This window comes from Polychytrium aggregatum (genome assembly GCF_025602895.1).
Source record: "Polychytrium aggregatum strain JEL109 chromosome Unknown BJ171scaffold_32, whole genome shotgun sequence".
NCBI lineage: Eukaryota > Fungi > Chytridiomycota > Chytridiomycetes > Polychytriales > Polychytrium > Polychytrium aggregatum.
In genome coordinates, this window is record NW_026516234.1 from 226,789 (window position 1) to 246,657 (window position 19,869).

The window sequence follows — 19,869 nt, forward strand, 5'->3', positions numbered from 1 at the left end:
CGCTGAGACCAACGTGCCTGGCAGCGGGCCGACTGGCAGAGCGTCCGACAAAGGGCAGCCAGCGCAGCATCGGCGAGACATGGGCGGCTGTGCGCCTTGGTCCTTCTCAGTTTCATCCGTCGCATTGCTGGATTGTACCAGCCTCCATTCTCGCTCTCTTGGCCTTGGCCTTGGTCTTTTCCGTCTTTCCGACCCAGTCATTTCGCATTCCTTGCCTCGTTGTCGATTGGATGCGACACCAACCCCACCAGCTCCCCCCATCCATTCATGCATGCGGCTGGTGCGCTCGCAGCAGAGTCATGCGGGGGGGGGACACTTGGCGAGCCCATGTCTCCATTCGTCTCGGTGCTCTGCTGGTATCTGTGCTTCGGCCATTCCGATTCCTCGCACACGTCCATGGAATCCAGCGGCACCACCATCATCTGACCCTGGGCATCTGACCAAGCAGCCACCTCGTGCTGCGTACAGGGGAGGGAGGCGCACTGTACTTGCCCAGCAAATGTACATACAGGCAATGTACTTTTGCTGAGCTGCGGCTCTGCAGGCGGCTGTGCGGGGTGGTCCTGCTCTCGTTGGAGAAGAGCGTGCCTGGCATTGCCGCTCCGAGGCGCTCAGGCGAATGTACTCCTCTCGCAAAGCACAGCCCCCTGCCTTCCTCGTTTTCGCAGCCCGTCGTTTCATGAGCGGGTCGATTGGCGGCAGTCTCTGTGCCCCCACCAAACAGAGCGAGGCTGGTGTCGGTCGCCTGCCTTGCTGCCTCGGGCTGATGGTGCTCTGTGATTGCTGCTGACACCGCCAACAAGGTCCGGCTCTGGGTCACGCTGGGAAACGAAAGCCGCTGACCAACCGCCTGTGTGGGGGCGCATGTCCCATGAGCAAGCATCGCTGCCATGGATGGCCGTCCCCGACTCTTGCCTCTTTCTTGGGAGGCCCATGTCCGTCGTCAGCCAGACAACAGGGCGGTGCTGTCTCAGTCTCGCGCGGACTGGACTGGATTGGATTATTGGGCGCTGTCCCGGCGCAGCGTCGCAAAGGCGGCGAAAAGAAAAGTGCTGGGTCATCAGGCTCGATCGCCCTTCAAGCTCCATCGCCCTTCAGGCTCGATCGCCCTCCACAACACGGCAGTGGTGGGGAAGAATACACTGGCGCCGCCAGTGCTTTGCTTGATGTCGGGGTTCCCGCGAGCCACGAAATCCGCCATATAAATACCGGTCTGCTCTCCCTCCAGCTGCTTTCTCAGACACACTCCTCCAGCCAAGCCAAGGCCAGACCCCAGCTCCCAGCTCCCCTCCTCCTCTCTCTGCCGCCCTCGTCTACTACCGCCATGCTCATCAACGCCGGCTTTGCCCTCACGGCCTTCCTCGCCCTCTCGGGTGCTGTCGAAGGTGCCCGCACCAAGAAGGGCGGCAAGTGGTCCAAGTACATCAAGTCGCTCGACAAGTCGCTGGGCTCGGCCGAGAGCACCTCCCGTATGTCCACCGAGGCCAAGGCTCTGTTCAAGGCCCACACCACCCAGCACAAGGACTCTACCTTCAAGGGTCTCGTCCAGAAGGTCAAGGACCACTCCAGCTCCGACAAGTTTGCTGCCAGCATCGTCGCCAACGACCAGTCCGTCGAGAACATTGCCAACCAGGTTTTTGTAAGTATTTGGGAAGGGATGGAGGGTGTCTGGGCTCGCTCCAGGGCTGCAATGGTCCATGCTTGCGTCGTCCTGGCCCAGGAATGTTCCCACGCTCAACTGTCATGCTTCTGGTGCACTGCCAAACGCTTCGTTGATTCCCATGATTCGATGTACTCCTGCGCGACGCGATGCACTCTTCCACAATTCGATTCGATTGGCTTCGATTCGATTAGATGCGCTCATCCCGGACTGACACCTTCCTCCGCTGTCCTCGCCGCCTCACAGGGAAGCGATGCCTCTGATGTCCATATCGCCGCCGTCCGTGCCGCCATGCTCCCCTCCTCGTGGGATTCCCGCGACAAGAACTGGGTCTCCTCGATCAAGGACCAGGGCCAGTGCGGCAGCTGCGTCGCCTTCTCCTCGGCCGCCACCGTCGAGAGCACCTTCCTCAGCCAGACCGGCAACAGCATCGAGGTCTCAACCGCCGACATCTTCTTCTGCCTTGCCGCTGGCCAGGCCCAGTGCAGCACTGGATGGTACCCGCATGCCGCAGCCGGGGCCATCTCCCAGAACGGCGTCGTTGGAGCCGACTGCTTCCCTTACACTGCCGGCACCGGCCAGGACCAGCAGTGCAACGACGGCAACTGCCAGCGCACCGGCGGCATCTCCCAGGCCTCGTTCGGCAGCGTCGACGAGATCAAGCAGCATATCATGACCTATGGCGCCGTCTTCACCGCCTTCACTGTCTACAGCGACTTTAGCAACTGCTGCACCAACAACCAGGTGTACATGCAGCGATCCAACCAACAGGAGGGTGGCCACGCCGTCTCGATCGTTGGCTGGGACGACAACCGACAGGCCTGGCTCTGCAAGAACTCCTGGACCACCTCCTGGGGTACCGACGGCTTCTTCTGGATCGGCTACGGACAGGCCGGCATCGGCTCCACCAGCGAGACCTTTGGCTTCACCGTCTCGGGCAACAGCCCCAACCCTCCTTCGCCCGGCCCTCCCTCGCCTCCTCCGGCCGCCGACTGCTCCAACGCTGATCCCTACAGCATCGTCTGCCTGGACTCGTCCGAGTTCTGGTACTGCGACCCCGCTGGCCCCATGGAGTATGCTTGTCCCAACGGCTCGACCTGCACCGGCGATGTCAACAACCCTTGCCAGTAAATAGATCCGAACCGACTGCTCCAAATGGCATGACTCTCCTGCTGGAACAGCGCCTTGCCATCCCTTCCGTCAGCCCCACAGATTGACTCTATGGTGCTGAGAGCTCTCGCCGGGCCGTAAGCTCCCTCCCCTACTCTATGGTCCACCCAAGACACACACACTCTCTAACAACTACCCCCCAAACCTAAGCTGCGCACCGCACAGTCTGTTCAGTGAATTGTGAATAAAAAGAAAGAAGATATGTTCGATATTGTTCGATCGACCAAAGGCACCTCCGCAACGCATGCGCTGTCGGGTTTTGTAAAGTGTGCAGGGGCCGCTTGTACTGGAAGAGGTGTTGGTTTGAGGAAAGCACTCAGTTGTGTAAGCAAGCAAGGTGGAATCAAGTACTCAGTTGTCAGCAACCAAGCAAAGTGGAATCCGAGCATTCAGATAGAATCAAGCAAAGTGGAAATCGAGCATTCAGTTGTAATCAAGTAAAGTGACATCCAGCGCCACCAAAGTCAGGTCAGGCGGCATTGGATGAAGTAGAGTCAATCAAACGAGTCAAGAAAAAAGAAGAAAACAATATAGAGTAGAAAGGTCTTTGGAGAGATTGTCGAGGCGTCTGGGCCAGGTGATCAAGAAACAGCCAACAGCAGCGCAATCGTGCGTGTCCGACAGGAATGCATCCACATCGGTGAGGCGCAGTGAGAGGACGCAGCCGTTAGGGACGGGGCTGTTGGTAAGGGGAGGAAAACTGCGACTTTTCGTCGCCGTTGCTGGAGCTTGCCCCGAACAAGGGATGGGCCGAGGGTTGGTAGCCGGTAGAGGGGGCCTGGCCAGAGCTGTGGGACGAGGGATCGACGAGGGCGTAGGGAGGAGCAGGCTCGTTCACAGCAGGGTCGCGGTAAGAACCGTACGCAGGGTTAGGATACTGAGCGGGGTAGGAGCCAGGTGGGGCATAGGACGTGCCGGGAGCAGGGTAGGGAGCACCAGGAGCAGGGGCAGCATAAGAAGTGCCGGGGGCGGCATAGGGGGCAGAGTAGTTCTGGGCAGCGTACGGGTTGCCGGGAGCGTATCCTGCGGGCGCGGCATAAGGAGCGCCCACTGGAGCGCCTGTAAACTGGGGCTGGTAGCCATGGGCCACTGGGGCATTGGCGAGTTGTTGCTTGGGCAGAAGCGGGTCGGTGTTGGAGACCGGGGGATAGGAAACGCCGGGATGAGCGTGAGTGTTTCCAAGATTGGTCGATTCAGGAACGGCCTGCTTGGAGCGGGAGCGGTTCCAGAACACAAATCCGAGCACAAGGGCAATCACAACTGCATAGGCGGAGGAGACGGTGGACGAAATGAGTGTCGGGGCGGCAGGCAACGGGAGATACTTGTGTGGGAGGGGGAGACGACATGCGATTCGGCAGCAAACGGCGCGCGACATGGTTGGGATCTTACATACCCACCACACCACCGGCGATGCCAGCGATCATGGGAATGTTGCTGGAGTTGGAGGTTGAGCCGGTACCCGGCGTGGTTGTGGGTGGGTTGGTGGTGGTCTGGTTCGGGAACTTTGTGGGCAGGACCAGCGACGGGTCGTTGAACACACCGCCGCGCCGATAGAGGGTGAAGTAGGTGCCCGAGTCGGTAGAGTCGAGGCCGCACACGTTGCTCACGGCCAGGGTGTTGGCGAGGACACAGCTGTTGCAGCCGGCATCGGTGCAGGCGTATTGGTCGACGTTGCCGTTGGAGTTTTGGAGGGTGATGGAGTAGACGTTGTTGATCAACTGGGTGCAGGTGGGGTAGATGGCGGCTCGGTTGACGTTGCTGACGACCCCGCAAGAGTTGTCGTTCAAGCTGAAGGTGTAGTACACGAAATACTTGGTGTTGAGGGCAGAGTCCCAGACGCTGCGGGAGACGAACAGGATGGCCGCATCGAGGATCGAGAGCAAGAGAACGAAGGCCGAGTGCAGATGTGAGTGCGAGTGTGCATGGGTGGTATCGAGTCGGCGAGGCCTGCAGAGCAGCACCGGATGATGTGGATGATGTGGATGATGTGGATGATGTGGATGATGTGGATGATGATGTGGATGACGCTCACCTGGTGCTGGTGTAGTCGCTGCTGCTGTAGGCTCCAGTCAGATAGTTGGTGGAGCAGGGACTGGAGGTGGTGGTGGAGAACTGATCGACGATCGTGCAGCCCTTGGTGCAGGTGGTGTCTTGGCCACAGCCGTACTGGCTGATGGTGTGGTTGGTGGTGGAAAGGGAAAAGTAGTAGCATGTGCCGGGGTTGGTCGAACTTGCGGCGTAGCAGTAGCAGCGGTTGGTGGCTCGGACAAAGTCGCCGGCCTCGCTGACGATGGTGATGGGCGATGAGCCGGTGGGCTGGCACTGAGGGGACTGGCGGATGGTCTGGTGATTGACGACCCACTGGATGTTGGAGGGATCGATTGGGACGACGACAGTGGCCATGGTTGGGCGGGAGTCTGGGAGAGGTTTGGTGAAAGTCTGGTGGATGAGGGAGGGGGTGGATGTGGATGTGGATGAAAAAGGATAAACGACGGCTCAAGGAGAGTGGGCCAGGAGGACAGTGAAACGGGCAGGAGCACCGGGAGTTGGACCAGACGAGCAAAGGAAGCAGAGACCGGGCCAACAAGAGCAGCCAGGAAGATGCCGGATGAAGATCAGCGAGGGGCGAATGGGGACGAGTGGGGACGGAGGCCAGGCCGTGCGGCGAAGCGGGGGGGGGCGACAGGCCAAGAGCGACCGTGCGGACAACAAAGGCTTTGGTTGCCCAGTCGCAATGCGGTTGCATATCGGGTCACGCAGACCCGTGGCGGGTGCGGCGGTGAAGGTCGAACGTGGTGAATGTAATGTCTGTTGGAGTGAGTATCATATCGTGTGAATATCATGTCGTGTGAATATCATATCGTGTGAATATCATGTCGTGAGCGAACATTGCATTGGGAGTGAACATCGCACTGGGAATATATTGCCCAAGAATATATTGCCCAAGAATATATTGCCCAAGAATATATCACAGGATTCCTTCTCGACTTGCAGCACTGTCTGTCCCGCCCGATCAGCCGTCCGCCCGCCCAACCCCGGCCTGCCGCCCTTCTCTTCCCTCCATCCAGACACATCCCCATCAGACACATCCCATCCAGACGCTATTCCGCATCAAACGCTCTTTCGCATCAGACGCTCTTTCGCATCCAGCCGTTCTGCTTCCGGGCTCCTCTCCATCGTCACCGCTCCTTCCCATCAACGCTCCTCGTCGTCGTCCCTCCTGGACGCCAAGCTTCTCCTCCTTCGGCCATCACATCCCCCCTCATCCTTCTCCTCCAAGCATGGAAGCCGATAAACGCCTGCCCGTCCAGACACCGACCCCGGCCGAGACCCCGCTCTCCATCTCCCCACGCTCGATATCTTCGTCGACGCTCTCGTCTCGAGGCTCGTCCTCGTCGCCGGCCTCGCCCATCCGCACCACCAAAAAGAACCGTTGCGCTCTCTCTGGCTGCTCTGATCGTGTCGGGAAAATCGTTGGCCACTGCCGGTGCGTATCGGTGGACCTGCCTTCGTCTCAGCTCCTTTCCTCCTTGCATTTTCCTGTCCGGCCTCCCGCATTTGCGTCTCTGCCGATCCCCTTGGATCTCGTTTGTCGATTCGCCCCGTATTCGTACTCACGCCGTCTCCCTGCTCTTCAGGCACTGCTCGCAGGACTTTTGCTCCAAGCACCGCCTGGCCGAGGCCCACAACTGCAGTCAGCTCGAGTCGTGTCGACAAGCGTCTTTTGACAAGAATGCTTCAAAGCTGCTGGAGGGCAAGTGTGTCGCCAGCAAGGTCTGAACGCACTCCAGCTTGGGCATCCGGCTCGCCGCAGGCATGAACCGCCAGCTCCTGCCCCGGTCCGACATCCTCCCCCGGCGCTTTCCGCTCAGGAGCAGCTGCATCTGCCAGTTTGCAAGGACCGAATCGATGAAGGGTACTCTATTATTGCGTTTTGTGTCTGGTTGTCTCTGTTCTGGCTCATCCCCTCCATCATGCGTCCCGCCTGGCGTCCCCGCTGCCCATCGCCAATCCGTCCCGCCCCTATCTCATCTCCATTCTCCTTCGCTTTGCACCGCTCTTCCGAATCCCATCTCCTTTCTTCCGAATCCCATCTCCTTTCTTCCGAATCCCATCTCTCTCTTCTTCCTTTTTTTGGTATCCTTTTCTGAACCGATTTTGCATGCCGGCGCAAGCGGAGGGCCTGGCTGGACATATCTCCTTCGAATCTTTGACGGATTTCCCCGAGCGGCGACTTTCGGAATGGCGTCTCTGTTTCCGAACGAGGGCAGCCCCAGTCCGGCTGCTTGCGCTCTCGACCCTCTTGTTCTCGCCTCACCTCCCCCTTCCCCGTACTCTTGGTGCTCTGCCCACTCTTCTTGGCTGGCTATCCCTCCCCCTGGTTATCGCATTTCTTTCCCTCTGGCTATTCCCTCTTGCCTTTCTTCACTCCTCTCATTTTACTCTCCTTACTTTTGCTCGTATACTCGCATCTTGAATCCCGAGTTTCCCCCTTTTTTTTGGTCGCCTCGATTGCAGCCGCTGCTGGCGTGCTGGTTCTTTGGCCAGCTCCTGCCCTTACTCCTTTTTACGGTTGCTGGCTGGCGCAATCAGGTTGTCTTCTATATCGCCAAATGTAAAATCTATCGCATTTGACACAGCAATGCCCTGCCCTCTCGTGGACCGGTGCAAACTCTGAGCCACCATGCCCTGCTCAGATCTGCCCGGTCCTGACTCCCGCCGTCTGGAAAGCCGCCATGTGCCTCCCAGTAGCACGAACTTGAACATCTCTCGACAGTATGCAATTCCCAGACGAACACGAAAGAAACAAAGAAAGAAACACCTGCCATGGCTTCACTGCAATCTCACTCAGACTCAAAAATCGACATGACATACAACATACAACAAAGTACAGCGAAAGCTCAACAGCAATCACAACAACAACAGCGATCACAACAGCAGCAACGACAGCGTCTGTGACGAAACAAATCGCAACACAACTCGCTGCATCACCAGGCAGCTCCCTGCAGAGCAAACGAATCGGGCAAACTCGACCGGAGCGCATCGTGCATCTGCAACCAGCACGCCTCCCTTTGATTTGCAGCCGCAGCTCCGATTTGTCAGCTTTACAGGCAATCCAATAAAAAACGGGACACCCGGGTTTTTGACCATTCATCGAATATTTTGTTACCCAATGTTATCGCGCGCTGGCCATGACCATTCGCCGAACAGTGTGGAATCGCGACGTCAATGCGGCGCGCAACATGATCACAGTATGCAGGTCGATTGTGGAGATCGGAGAGCGACCGGCGGTTTTCACTCGGAGGCTGCCAAAGTGATCTGTTTTATTTCTTGTGGCTTTGCTTGACGCAAGCACAGCACATACTACATGTTCATGGAAACGGCTATATTGTCCCGTTTTTTTTCTGAATAAAGTGTAGATCAACTCGTTGCGCCAATACAGCCACGACCCCATCGCACCATCGCAGATTGTGTCTCTCTTCGACCTCCTGCCGGCTCGACATCGTCCGGGGCATCTGCAAACAGATTTGGAAACCGCAGGCTCGTCTGCACGGATCACGGGCTTGCATATGGATTGCCAGCGACACAGCCCCTCCCCCGCAGGCATGATGAAGGCAAGACGATTGTATTGCCAGTTGGCGGCTGTCAGTCGCTCGTCATGCGGCGCTCGAGCAGCACTCATTTGACAACACGCCCATGGACGCAATACTTGGAGGAGTAGTGGCTTCTCGGCGCTTGCACAGCACCTGTCCTGCGCAACCTGGACCGGGACCAGGCAGGGCTTTCGTCGCTATGCATTCGGCAGCTTCCGGAGGGGATGGGCAACCAAGGCCGCGGATATATCCTCGTCCCACCAGGTATCAAGGTTATGTCTGTACCAGTCGACTGTCGCGGAAGCAGAAATGACCAAGTTGGTTAGTGATATCACCGGGGTGCTGAGTCACATTCGCTGCGTGACGTCCCAGTGATCAGCCAGCCAGCGCAAGAGCCCGACGGTCGCTCGGGCATTCCAAAGCCGTGTCGAGTAGAGAACGATGCGGATTGAGGACTATCTGCCTCTGTGCATCAGCCAAGTCAGTTCCCCAATCGCCCTCCCCCTGCGCCAGCTGCGGCTCCAGCCACCCATCCATCGGGGCCATGCCCATTCTGCCGATACATACTCGTCCGCTGAATGCCGTCCTCAAAGGTCACCTGCGGCGACCACCCCAGCGACTTGAGCTTGGCCGAGTCAATGGCATATCGCATGTCATTGAAGGCTCGGTCCTCGACAAACTCGAGCCACTTCTCGGCTTCGGCCTCGTCGCTGGCGATACCGCACTGGCGGATGAGATACTTGGCGAGCCTCAGGTTGCTGATCTCAAACTCGCTTCCGATGTTGTACGTCTCGCCGATCTGGCCGAGCTCCAGAATGGTCGTTAGGGCTTGAACGGTGTCGGTGACATAGAGATAGTGGCGGGAGTTGGATCCGTTTCCGTGGATGGGGCTGGGTGCATCATGCGAGATATTGACGCATATGGCAACATGAGGTCAGCGAGACCGATGAAGCAGGCGAATCAGATGAGGCAAACGAACGAGATGCAGCAGGCGAGGCGAGGCGAGACAAGACCGCAGGGCTCGAGTGACAGCCAACTGCAAAACCATCCCATCAGAGTCGCTTACAGCTTGCGGCCTTTCATCAGAGCGCATATAAACTTTGGAATGACCTTCTCGGGATACTGGCTGGGTCCATAGACGTTGTTACTGCGGGTGACGATCACGGGGGTGTGGAAGGACTTGAAATAGGCCTTGACGAGGCATTCGGCCGCGGCCTTGGTGGCCGAGTAGGGATTGGATGGCTCCAGGATCGAGTTTTCCCTGCTGTCGGGCTGGCGATGGCAATGGCGATGGCAATGGCGATGGCAATGGCGATAGCAATGTTAAAGCATGTACAGGCGGCATCCATCTGCGACCCGGCCACAGACCATCTCCAGTGCAGCCCTTTCTCCATCGCCCAGGGTCTCACCTCGGATCGGTCTATCGCACCATACACTTCATCGGTGCTGACATGAATGAAGCGTTCGATCTTGCCATACTTGCGCGAGGCCTCCAGCAGCACATGAGTGCCCATGATGTTGTTCTTGGTGAACTCGAATGAGTCGCCGAACGAGTTGTCTATCCTCAGCCGAGTCCGGGAAAGAGAGGGCCGTCGCCAACAGTGAGGGCCAGCATCAGTGGATCTGGCCAACCTGGCCGTGTCTGAACTGACTTTCTCTGCTTCAGCTCCGAGTCAACTGAAGCGAACAAAAGGCTGCCCCGCATTCGGAGGCTCGCTGTCCTCGGCTTGTCCAAGTCCATTGAGTTTGCTGCTCGTGATGATAGCGGTGATGATAGCGGTGATGATGTGGCCTCGGCTGCTTACCGACGTGGCTCTGCGCCGCCAAATGCATGATGATATCGACCTTCTTGTCGACAAGAATGTACGACACAAAGTCCGGCGAGGTGATGTCGCCCTGGAGAACACATGCGTGCGTGAGGAGGAGGGGCGGGGTGAGCAGACCGTCCGCAAGTCCTTGGCCGATCTCATTCGATGGCCAGCGAGCGGGGACCTTGACAGAAACGGACGCACCTTGACGAAACAAAAGTTGGGCCGTTCCAATAGGGGCTCCAGGAGCCTCAGCGACGAACAGTAGTCCATTTTGTCAAAGGCGATGATGTTGTAGTGCGGAAAGTGGGTTGTCAAGTGGATGGCCAGGTGGGACCCGCTGGTTGAGGACGGATGCACCGGGTGCTCGAGGTTGTTAGACCTTAGCGGACGCAGGAATAGCCACGGCATCGATCCAGTTGCAGGATATGCGATGTTGCGGTACTCCTACAGCAGCAACAGCAGCAACAGCAGCAGCAGCGATGCCCCGATGCAGCTGTGGTATCGAAGCAACACTCCAGTGCTCGGCAATATGCTGTCGATGCTGTCGATGCTGTCGATGCTGTCGATGCTGTCGATGCCTTTGCACTTGGAGGACGCAAGAACTTACATGAATCCCGCAGCCCCGGTGACGAGAATGGTCTTGTGGCTCGCCATGGCGGCTCGTCTCGGCGCTCGTCTCGGCAAAGGCTTGACCAAAACAGCGCTTTGGCCCGCATGAGAGCCTGCGTGATGGATTGCAAACCCAAACGGGAATGCCGAGGCTGGAAATGCAGACGGGAGCACAGAGCCAGAGCGGTGTGTGGCGCTGCGCTGCGATTGTGTGTGTGTGTGTGGGGGGGACTCACTCGGCCAATGGGAGTGCGTCACGTGGGTGTCACCTGCAGAACAACTTTGCGAGTGCTCTTCCGGACAACTTTGGGCGCCAAAGGGCGTGTTCGCGGTCAACGATCAACTCGGACGATCAACTCGGACGATCAACTCGGACGATCAACTTGAACGATCAACGACGACATCGACGATCGAACGCAGCCGTCATAGCCGCAGCTCAGAAGCGTTAGAGGCAGCCACCGCCAGCAACGCCTCTCACCACAGACAACCATCGACCGCCTGCTGCTGCAGCCTCGTTTCCACGTATTCACTGCCCAGCGACGCCCACCCACGATCCCATCTCCTCCGTCGCTGTTCGCCTGCCAAGGTGGGTGGCTCTCGGGTGTCTTTCTGGCTGCTCGGATGTATCCGATCCATCGCCCGTCGCTTCGGTGCTGCTCTTCTGTGGCATTGGGCTGGCCGGCTGCGCTGTTCATGGCTGCGCTGCCTCGTGACGGACTCGGTTCATGGCAAGACCATTGCTGCATGCGCTCTCTGCCCGCCCCGTCGAAGGTTTCCACAATCCCCTCCGCCACCACCACCACCACCACCGGAGCCCAGCCAGCGGCCCTTGGCCTTCGTATTTGTCTCATCTGTCCCGCTTCTCCGCCCGTCGTCCCTCGGTCACGCTCGTCCTTTGGCGAGTCCTTGGCCTGCTTGCATCAGCGCCGTTGCCGACTTTTGTTGCGCTTGGCTGACCCGGGCTTCGTCCGGATATCTGCGTATAGCCTCCCAGCAGCCCCCCCTCAGATCTCCCCCGGCAGCACCGATCACTCAAACCCGAGCGACACAGCCTTTCGCCAAACGACTGTTGACGGCTTCCGGCTCCGGCTGCCCCATCACCAGGCCCTGCTCCTCTTCGTTACTCAAGCCGCCTCGATCGCATTCCACCATCGGCTCGTTCGTCCAAGTCCATTTTTCGCCTGCCAAGCCGACGCCATGAGCACCACCAACAAGGTCGTCCTTAAAATCGTCATCATCGGTGACGGCGGAGTGGGCAAGACCTCTCTCCGAAACCAGGTGCGGACGGCACTCCCGCCAAAAGCGTCATCGTCTCCCAGAGCCGCCCGGCCCGGCCCGGCTCGCCAGCACAGTGCCGCAGGTCTTCTCTGGCCCCGCTCTCGAAACTGACACCCTTGGCTCGGTCCAGTTCATCCACAGCCGGTTCACCCACGCCTACAAGGCCACAATCGGCGCAGACTTTATCACCAAGGACATCGACGTCGACGGCAAGTCCGTCCATATTCAAATATGGGACACTGCAGGTGGGGGTCGTTGGCAGTCCGATTTGCCAATATCACCCGTTGCGCCCGGAAGCACATTGCCGAGACGCCATCGGCTCGGTGATATCGCTGGCTCCTCGACTGATCAAGGATCCATCCCACAGGACAGGAGCGCTTCCAGAGCCTGGGCACTGCCTTCTACCGTGGCACTGACGCCTGCATGTAAGCGAGGCTCCAGCCCATATATCGCCTGCATCCAGATGCGCTTGCTATCGGTCCTAGGAATCTCCCGACGACTGCCGTCCACCCGTCACTGGCCCCGTCACTGACCCCGGCGCTGACCCCGGCGCTGTCTCTGCATGCTGTGACCTATCCACATCCGTGGCTTCAAGCTTGGTGTACGATGTTACCAGCGCCTCGTCCTTCAACAACCTTGCTCGCTGGATCCCAGAGTTCCTCAAGTACGCCAACATATCCGACCCGACCCGGTTTCCGTTCCTCCTGGTCGCAAACAAAGTCGACTGCGACCCAGTCGCCAGAGCCGTATCGAAGCAGCAGGGATGCGACATGGCCCGGACGCTCAAGAGACTCTGCGAAGAGGAGCACCGGCGCTGGATGGCACTGGCTTCTCCGTACGGCAATCTCTCAAGCTCGGTGGCACGCAAGCCCAGCCTGCGGGGCCGCGGCGACACTTACTCCGCAAAGACTGGGCTCTCGGATCCGCCGAGTCTCGTCTCGCCGCGGCTGCGACCAGAGGGCAACCTCAGAAAGCGAGGCTCGCTGCAGAGCTTTCTCGGCGATCGACCACCAACGCCTCTCTATCCTCCGGCCCAGTCCGTGGTCCCGCCTTCGAGCGAGTCGGGCTCGTTACTATGGTCTGTTGTTCGCCCAATCTTGGGCAACTCCTCCAAACCCAGCAGCGTCCAGACGATCCCCATGAAATCCACACGGGAACACGACCTTGCCCAGAAGCACTCGGTGGCCTCCATCCAGTCCAACTCAACCTACATGACTGCCCTCGACCAATTTGAGACATCCTCGAGTGCTCCATGGGATCCAAGCCGGCGCCGCAGCATCGATTCCAATGCGAGCTGCGAGCTCGACGATGGCGACATTGACTTGGCTCGCACATCGGTGCGTCGGAAGCCGTCGCTGGGATCCGATGTGCTTCTCGAGGAGCCACCGATCAACACATCGTTCTATCACCCTCCGACTTTACCAAGCGTCAACGTCATGCGGACACCTTCGTTTTCCAAACAGAGAGGCCCGCTGGGCAAAAAGTCAACCCAGCGGTCCGGGCTCGGCAACGGCTCCACCTCGGTTCCCGCTGTGTCGATGCTTCCTCCACCGACCCTGCCGATACCTCAGCGGCAGCAGCCCGGCATCCGATCAGTCTCGCCCGAGCCCGTGGCGGCACCGCCATCTGTGTTTGCGCCATCGGAGCCCCTTCCGTTCTTCGAAGCGAGCGCCAAGACCGGTGAGCAAGTCGAGGACATCTTCGTCTTCCTTGCAAGACACGTCGCTCTTCCGGCCGAAGCATTCGACATGACAGTCTCGGAGACCATCCGAATCGAAGAGGCTATTGCACCACGGTGGAATCAATCATGCAATTGCTGATCAGTCCGATTCCCGCAACAAGTGACCGTGTCCCTTTGACCCACACATCTCGCATTTGGGTGTCGCTGGAGACCCTGAAAGAGGCGTCGCTTGGCGATTTGTTTGAGCGAAATGCAATTTTTGTTAATAAAATATATGTTCTCAGTTTGGTTGCTCAGAACATAGTCCGCTTCTGTTCGATTGCGATGCATGTGTGTCCAAGTTGACGTGTCCAAGAACTGAGCTCCGGTGTCGAGGACACCCGCCACCACCAGATTGGAAGAAAAAGAATACCAGCGATGGAATGGAAAATACACAGGAGCCCTCGCTTGGTTGGAAGAGCTGGATCCGCAGAGGCTGCGCAACAATATCACATGCATGCCCAATCGCTGGTCGAGCGACCCCAGCACCAAAACCGGCTTCACCCAGATGAGCTCATCGCGACCAAACAAAACTCTCGATTTCCCTTGATTCTGGCTTGGATCCATCCAGCACACTCCTCCTCATTTGGCTGCTCCTCAATCAGGCAGCAAAGCCATATCCCCAGGCGGCGCATTATTTGTGATCCCCTTTGCAGCATTCATCTCTATCCGCGATTGAATCTGGGCCCCCAAAGGATCCTCGATGGGCATTGTTCCAGCTTCGCTATGGCAACGCTCAAATACTATCCATTGCGATTTGCAGACCGCTGGGTGAGTCATGGCCAGCGATCCCTCTCCCTTCCAGTGACGAATCGGCCATTGCATACTTGCTCGAGCCTGGCTTGCCAGAGACTCTCTCTCCAAGCCGCGCGTTGGATTGTTGTTTCCTCCGCAGTTCCCACGCTTCCTTGACAGCTGAACCAGCCGCACCTCCAGTTGGAGCAGGAGTGGCTCGAGTACGCAAACCACAACTCCAAGAGTCTGAAAATCAACGCGACTCTCTGCACCATCTATCTATTTGGAGTCGCCTCCAATGCCACCATCGCCGGCAAGCTCAGAGAAGCCGGTGAGCTGATGGTCGCTGGCATTCGGAGAGATCTTGCTCTCTCTGCTCGAGCCGGCATCGGATCGTATCGAGACTGACGGCGAATGCCATCGCAGACATTCCCGGCTCCATCGGGGCATCGCTGTTCCTGGTGTCCCTCTTTGTGCCCAAGATCAAAACATACCACCAAAGCATGATGCTGGTTGCCATCATTACCGGTCTTGTGTCGTTCGTCCTTAACGGCATCGAATCAATCGCTCCGGACTCGCTTCCGGCCGAGACCCCGGGCAAGGTCATCTTTCTGTTTGCGCTCGCGGCTACATACCAGGAACGCACCGCCATCCTGCACTTCATCTTGGTTGCCTTCATTCCCGTCTGCGGCGTCGTCTGGTCGTTCTACTCCTCGGACATCTACGTCGGCCTCTACGGTCTGTCGATCTCGATGAACTTTCTCAAGGTCGTCATCACGGGAATCGTGGCCTCGTATGTAGACGACGTGTTGCGCCGACAGTCCTTTCGCATCGCTCGCCACTTGCCCGCCCACTCGCAGCAGATCTCGACCCACAAAGCCCTCGAGGAGGAGCTGCCCTTCTACTTTGCCGAGATCAACTTTTGCACCCGGCAGTACATCTACCCCGTGGCCAGGCGTATGAACCCATCCACAACGCAGGGCTGGAGACGCCTGATCTGGCAGCTCCAGAAAATATGGATTTTCCACTTTGCCTCACAAGAACTCGAGCTAACGTTCCGCCAGTACGTCGCCGGCGTGGTGCTGCATGTGTAAAGTTTGCCCCGATTTGCATTGGGAGAGAGGGGGGCCACAGTACCTGCTATTGCTGTTGCTGTTGTTGCTGTTGTTGCTGTTGTTGCTGTTGTTGCTGTTGTTGCTGTTGTTGCTGTTGTTGCTGTTGTTGCTGTTGTTGCTGCTACTGACGACAACTCCGGCTACCCTTCTGTTCCGGTGATCCTCCGCTGTCGCATCTTGCTCAGGAGCATCACCGAGCGGGCCATCAAGCTGCATCTCGTCACCATTGTAATCAATCTCTTTGGCACCATGATGACTGCGAGCATGCAGCTGCTTGATCCCATCGTGCTCGACAACAGCCTTCTGCTCGCCATTGTGCACTGCAAGTTCGTGTACTTCCCAGTGGTGTTCATTGTCCCCACGCTGCTATTGGTGGTGCCCGGGATCCGGTCGTCGCCTTTGGCTGTTCAGGGCATCATATACTTGACCTTTCTGGGCAACATCATCGGATGCAGCGTGGAGGTCTCGGTCACGATATGGTCGGCCGTGGCTCTCGAAAACAGTCTGATGCTCTATCGGGCGCTGTCCAACCTCAGTACAGCCTTCATATCGGCATGTGCCCAGTCCGGCTTGCTCGGGATTCTCTACTTTCCCACCGTCCTCTTCTTTATCCCAGTGCAAGCCCTTCCCCTCTATCTTCTCAAGGACACCCTCAGCAGTCGAATTTCTTTTGACCTCGTCACTTCAACCATCGTTGGCCTCACTCAGCTGTGTTTATCGGTTGCGTTTGTATGTCGGTGTAGCGAGCTTGAGCTTCGCAAGCATTTTCTGCTCGAAAAGTGGGCCGAAATCCTGGATCTCACGACTGCGCCGCAAAATAGCCTCTCGGATACCGGTACATCAGGCGCAGTGACTCGAAGAGGCACCGCTAATCCCATAGTCAACATGCTGACTCCATGGATCACGGGCTCTCCAAAGCAGGCCGACAAAAGCTCGTCTTCCCACAGCATGGCGGCCGCTCAGATCTTGTATACAACCGTCGATCGAGAAGAGACGAGAGTGCCTCAAAGCTCGGATGACACACAGCGCCCTCCGACAGCAGATGGGGAGCATTGACGAGGGGACCCTGAAGACAGACGTCGATCCTTTGGCGCGTGGACACTGCATGATACCTTGGCACTCACCAGCAGCAGCCACGCCCGGCTGACACGGCTCCTGAGCAGATGCAGATGTCCTGACAAATATATATCGCAAGTTGGCCCTTGCAAAACCGACTTTACTGCTCGACAAGATGTCTGCTGTGTGATGGTCGCCGCATAGCCAATATGTGTGCGCTATGAGACCATGTGATTGTCGCCGTCTTCATCTACCAGGAAAGCAAGGCAAAACTTGTCCTTGTCCACCAGCACCAACGACTTGCCGTCCGGGTTCCAATCGAGGCTCACGACTTGGAAGTTGACTGTATGATTGCGAGAGGAGGAGGGGGGGAGGCATTGACACGAGCCATGTGGAGATCCACTTAGTGCTATGATCGGGCATTGCTGCCAGCACGCGCTGAATCCGGGTTGTAGCTGGGAGCTCACCTGCTGGGATCTCGATTGCTTCGCAACCCATCGTTTCACCACCCCACAGATAGAGAAACCCGTTCCCGCAGCACCACGCCAGCTGATCTGGGTAGACTGGATTCCATTTGATGGATTTGATGGGCAGCAGCTGCGTGATCAGCGCAACTTGCCGAAGACCCACGAGGTCCCAGATCCACAGGCACTGCGACATGTTATCTGAGAGATAGCGTGGGGCGTCAGTCGACGGACTTGTCATGTCTCGCGAGTGGCGCAGATGGCGAGAGGTTCTGGCAAGCCAACCCCCTCTCCTGCTCTGTTGCAAAAAGTGTATCGTGGCGGGCGACATACCGTTGCGAGTGACCATGTAGTTTCCAGTGCAGTTGAATTCGAGTGCCCCAACGCCCATTTTTGGATTTGGCTTGTCGGGGTCGATACGGGTGGTTTGGATAGTCAGAGGAGGCCTCGCCACCTCGTCTGTATGTACCAGAGAATGAGCACGCGGCCGAATCAGTTTTGTTGATGGCAAGCAGGCGAGCCAGCTATCTGTCCCTGAGCACGCCAAATGAGCTGAGGGAGACCTGTGACTCATGATCCTTCTCGAACACCTTAACAGTCCAGCGATCGTAAACGCCGCCTCACAATACCCTCCCTCCAAACCAAGAAAGTACATGCCTACCCAATGCAGATACGTACATCTTATCTTTGGTTTATGCCCGGCAGCCTGGGCTGCCCACACTCCACCAGCCGAATCGTCGCGGATATCTCTCAGATCGAGCTCCCGGAACAGAGCCTGTGTTGTGAGGCGCACCAGAGGGTCACGTAAATTACGGATCGATCGCAACAGCTCGAAGGCTCGTCGCCAACATGCACGGAAGGCTTACGATGTCTGGCGGAGTCAAGGTTGTGGGATGGCTGAATGTGATCAATGGCTTCCATGTGTAGTAGTTCAAGATCCGCACCTAAGCCATGGTCGACAGACATTGTTAACGGTCGCCTGGATGAATGTGGGACGCTGCTGTTTTGGCTGAATCTCCAAGAACGTGGGTACTGCGACTCGGCACTGAAGCGGCAGAGCACAGATAAAGCGGCAGCAGCATGCGAGCACAGAAGACCATCTTGCGAGATTGCACATACTTGCTGATCATAGCTGCCGATCGCCAAGAATTGACTTGACGGCGACCATCGCACCGATTTGACACCCAGTCCTTCATCGTACGCCGAATATCGTGCTGCCAGTCTGCCGTCGGGGTAGTAGACCAGCATTTGATACTGCAGTCAAGTCAGCCGATTTGATCGAGCTTCCATCCTTGACTTGGCGTCGGCGGGCCAGGAATGCGCTATTCCAGATGCATCGACATCACCCTCAAGTGTCGGCCGACGCCCATGCTCACCTCGAGCAGGCTTTCCCATACGGCAATGTACCGACCGTCAGGGGACCAAGCAATATCTTCGAGGTCTCGAGTCTCCAGTGGAAAGTGCTGGCCGTTGGGATCACCGATGGAGTGTATCAGAATAGACGCTGCTGGACACACCCGAGGCAACAATGTTCGCCATATCCGACTCTATCTGGTCCGATCCGACTCTATCTGATTCGATCTGAGCGAAGGTGTTCCTTCTGGCGCACCTTCAGTATCGACCAGTCGTCGCAGTCGTAGACGGTCAGCGAGTCTTTGCCGTCCTTCCGCTCCGCGAGTGCAAAGTAGCGTCCATCGCCTCGGAAGCAATAGCCTATGGGCAGATCGCAATGCATGTGTGGCATTTGATGAGCGACACACACATATGCCCTCCTCCACGGTCCAGCCTCCAGACTGGATGACGAGCATCCCTCCTCATGTCCATCGGGCATTCCGAGCGGCTGCGAGTATACCTCTGTCGGCAAACTTGGGATATTGGATATATGCAGCACTCTTGGTGACCATTGACCAAATAGTGACCCGCAGCTACAATGGATTGGAGTGGGGCAAGGATGTCAGTTCCAGCATCGGATATTCCCTCCGAGACGATCCGCTGGATGCCATCTGCCCCCGTGGCACCGCTTGCAGCATTGTTCGCCGTGGCGGCTCGCCATGGCAGCTTCGTCCCGACTCACCTGAAAGTCCGAAAAGGACATGATGCTCCGGGCGTCCTTGGCCCACTTGACTGAGGCAAGCCCGGCAGCGCCCTCGTCAATCTTGCAAGTCCACTCTGGGTCCCGCAGACTCCAGACTTGGATGACCGAAAGGCGGTAGGAGGCACACAGGATCAGATCCGAGTCGGGACTCCACGCGATATCCTGGACCTCGTCGACGCAGCTGAAGAGGTGCAGGATCTGCAGCGACTCCGAGTCACGTATGACCAGCCGGTGCTGGACGGCGGTGGCGAGGTACTGTCCATTGGGTGAGAAGTAGCAGAGGCCGGACGACTGCTTGTAGAGCTCGGTGAAGTCCATGATGCTCGGTCAGGAGAGATCCAAGACGTGGCGGGGTGGTGGTTGGTTCGGCGGTTGGTTCGGCGGTTGGTTCGGCGAGCACAGCTGCCGAGTCTGATGCGGCGGAGCAGCTCGTCCACACGACGGAATCGGGCAGACAGGGGTTGTTAACGGATCCACAGAGGATCTCGGGGGACGCAATCGACTGGGCGAGACTGCAGGAAACAGCATCGGGCTGGACGGGCGATCGGCGCCTGGAAATGAA

At 57.8% G+C, this 19,869-nt stretch overlaps 7 protein-coding genes across 7 annotated transcripts; 4 read left to right on the forward strand and 3 right to left on the reverse strand.

Annotated features, from left to right (window-relative positions):
- Positions 1 to 1,258: 1,258 nt before the first annotated feature.
- Positions 1,259 to 2,791, forward strand: BJ171DRAFT_569749 (uncharacterized protein; the record flags this gene model as incomplete). The annotated part of the gene is made up of 2 exons (XM_053113584.1): positions 1,259 to 1,639; positions 1,907 to 2,791. Exons 1-2 carry the CDS (start codon positions 1,325 to 1,327, stop codon positions 2,789 to 2,791), a joined length of 1,200 nt encoding a protein of 399 aa, XP_052964418.1. The 5' UTR covers positions 1,259 to 1,324.
- A 593-nt stretch (positions 2,792 to 3,384) lies between these two features.
- On the reverse strand, positions 3,385 to 5,332 carry BJ171DRAFT_183249 (uncharacterized protein). Its single transcript, XM_053106100.1, has 3 exons — positions 4,863 to 5,332; positions 4,224 to 4,669; positions 3,385 to 4,090 (listed from the first exon to the last, which is right to left on the reverse strand). Exons 1-3 carry the CDS (start codon positions 5,231 to 5,233, stop codon positions 3,498 to 3,500), a joined length of 1,410 nt encoding a protein of 469 aa, XP_052964419.1. The 5' UTR covers positions 5,234 to 5,332; the 3' UTR covers positions 3,385 to 3,497.
- Positions 5,333 to 5,837: 505 nt separating this feature from the next.
- Positions 5,838 to 6,912, forward strand: BJ171DRAFT_444576 (uncharacterized protein). Its single transcript, XM_053108147.1, has 2 exons — positions 5,838 to 6,317; positions 6,469 to 6,912. Exons 1-2 carry the CDS (start codon positions 6,112 to 6,114, stop codon positions 6,608 to 6,610), a joined length of 348 nt encoding a protein of 115 aa, XP_052964420.1. The 5' UTR covers positions 5,838 to 6,111; the 3' UTR covers positions 6,611 to 6,912.
- Positions 6,311 to 7,494, forward strand: BJ171DRAFT_183254 (uncharacterized protein). Its single transcript, XM_053106101.1, has 2 exons — positions 6,311 to 6,317; positions 6,469 to 7,494. Exon 2 carries the CDS (start codon positions 6,647 to 6,649, stop codon positions 7,463 to 7,465), a length of 819 nt encoding a protein of 272 aa, XP_052964421.1. The 5' UTR covers positions 6,311 to 6,317; positions 6,469 to 6,646; the 3' UTR covers positions 7,466 to 7,494.
- Positions 7,495 to 8,167: 673 nt separating this feature from the next.
- BJ171DRAFT_562474 (uncharacterized protein) lies at positions 8,168 to 11,053 on the reverse strand. The gene is made up of 7 exons (XM_053113272.1): positions 10,843 to 11,053; positions 10,437 to 10,572; positions 10,230 to 10,320; positions 9,834 to 9,982; positions 9,491 to 9,696; positions 8,992 to 9,314; positions 8,168 to 8,716 (listed from the first exon to the last, which is right to left on the reverse strand). Exons 1-7 carry the CDS (start codon positions 10,887 to 10,889, stop codon positions 8,622 to 8,624), a joined length of 1,047 nt encoding a protein of 348 aa, XP_052964422.1. The 5' UTR covers positions 10,890 to 11,053; the 3' UTR covers positions 8,168 to 8,621.
- Positions 11,054 to 11,679: 626 nt separating this feature from the next.
- On the forward strand, positions 11,680 to 14,117 carry BJ171DRAFT_514742 (P-loop containing nucleoside triphosphate hydrolase protein). The gene is made up of 4 exons (XM_053111863.1): positions 11,680 to 12,122; positions 12,253 to 12,367; positions 12,490 to 12,547; positions 12,718 to 14,117. Exons 1-4 carry the CDS (start codon positions 12,042 to 12,044, stop codon positions 13,940 to 13,942), a joined length of 1,479 nt encoding a protein of 492 aa, XP_052964423.1. The 5' UTR covers positions 11,680 to 12,041; the 3' UTR covers positions 13,943 to 14,117.
- A 2,765-nt stretch (positions 14,118 to 16,882) lies between these two features.
- BJ171DRAFT_183319 (quinon protein alcohol dehydrogenase-like superfamily) lies at positions 16,883 to 19,744 on the reverse strand. Its single transcript, XM_053106102.1, has 10 exons — positions 19,287 to 19,744; positions 19,065 to 19,137; positions 18,822 to 18,925; positions 18,589 to 18,675; positions 18,332 to 18,466; positions 18,079 to 18,156; positions 17,891 to 17,987; positions 17,546 to 17,671; positions 17,216 to 17,413; positions 16,883 to 17,091 (listed from the first exon to the last, which is right to left on the reverse strand). Exons 1-10 carry the CDS (start codon positions 19,623 to 19,625, stop codon positions 16,967 to 16,969), a joined length of 1,362 nt encoding a protein of 453 aa, XP_052964424.1. The 5' UTR covers positions 19,626 to 19,744; the 3' UTR covers positions 16,883 to 16,966.
- Between the last annotated feature and the right edge of the window lie 125 nt (positions 19,745 to 19,869).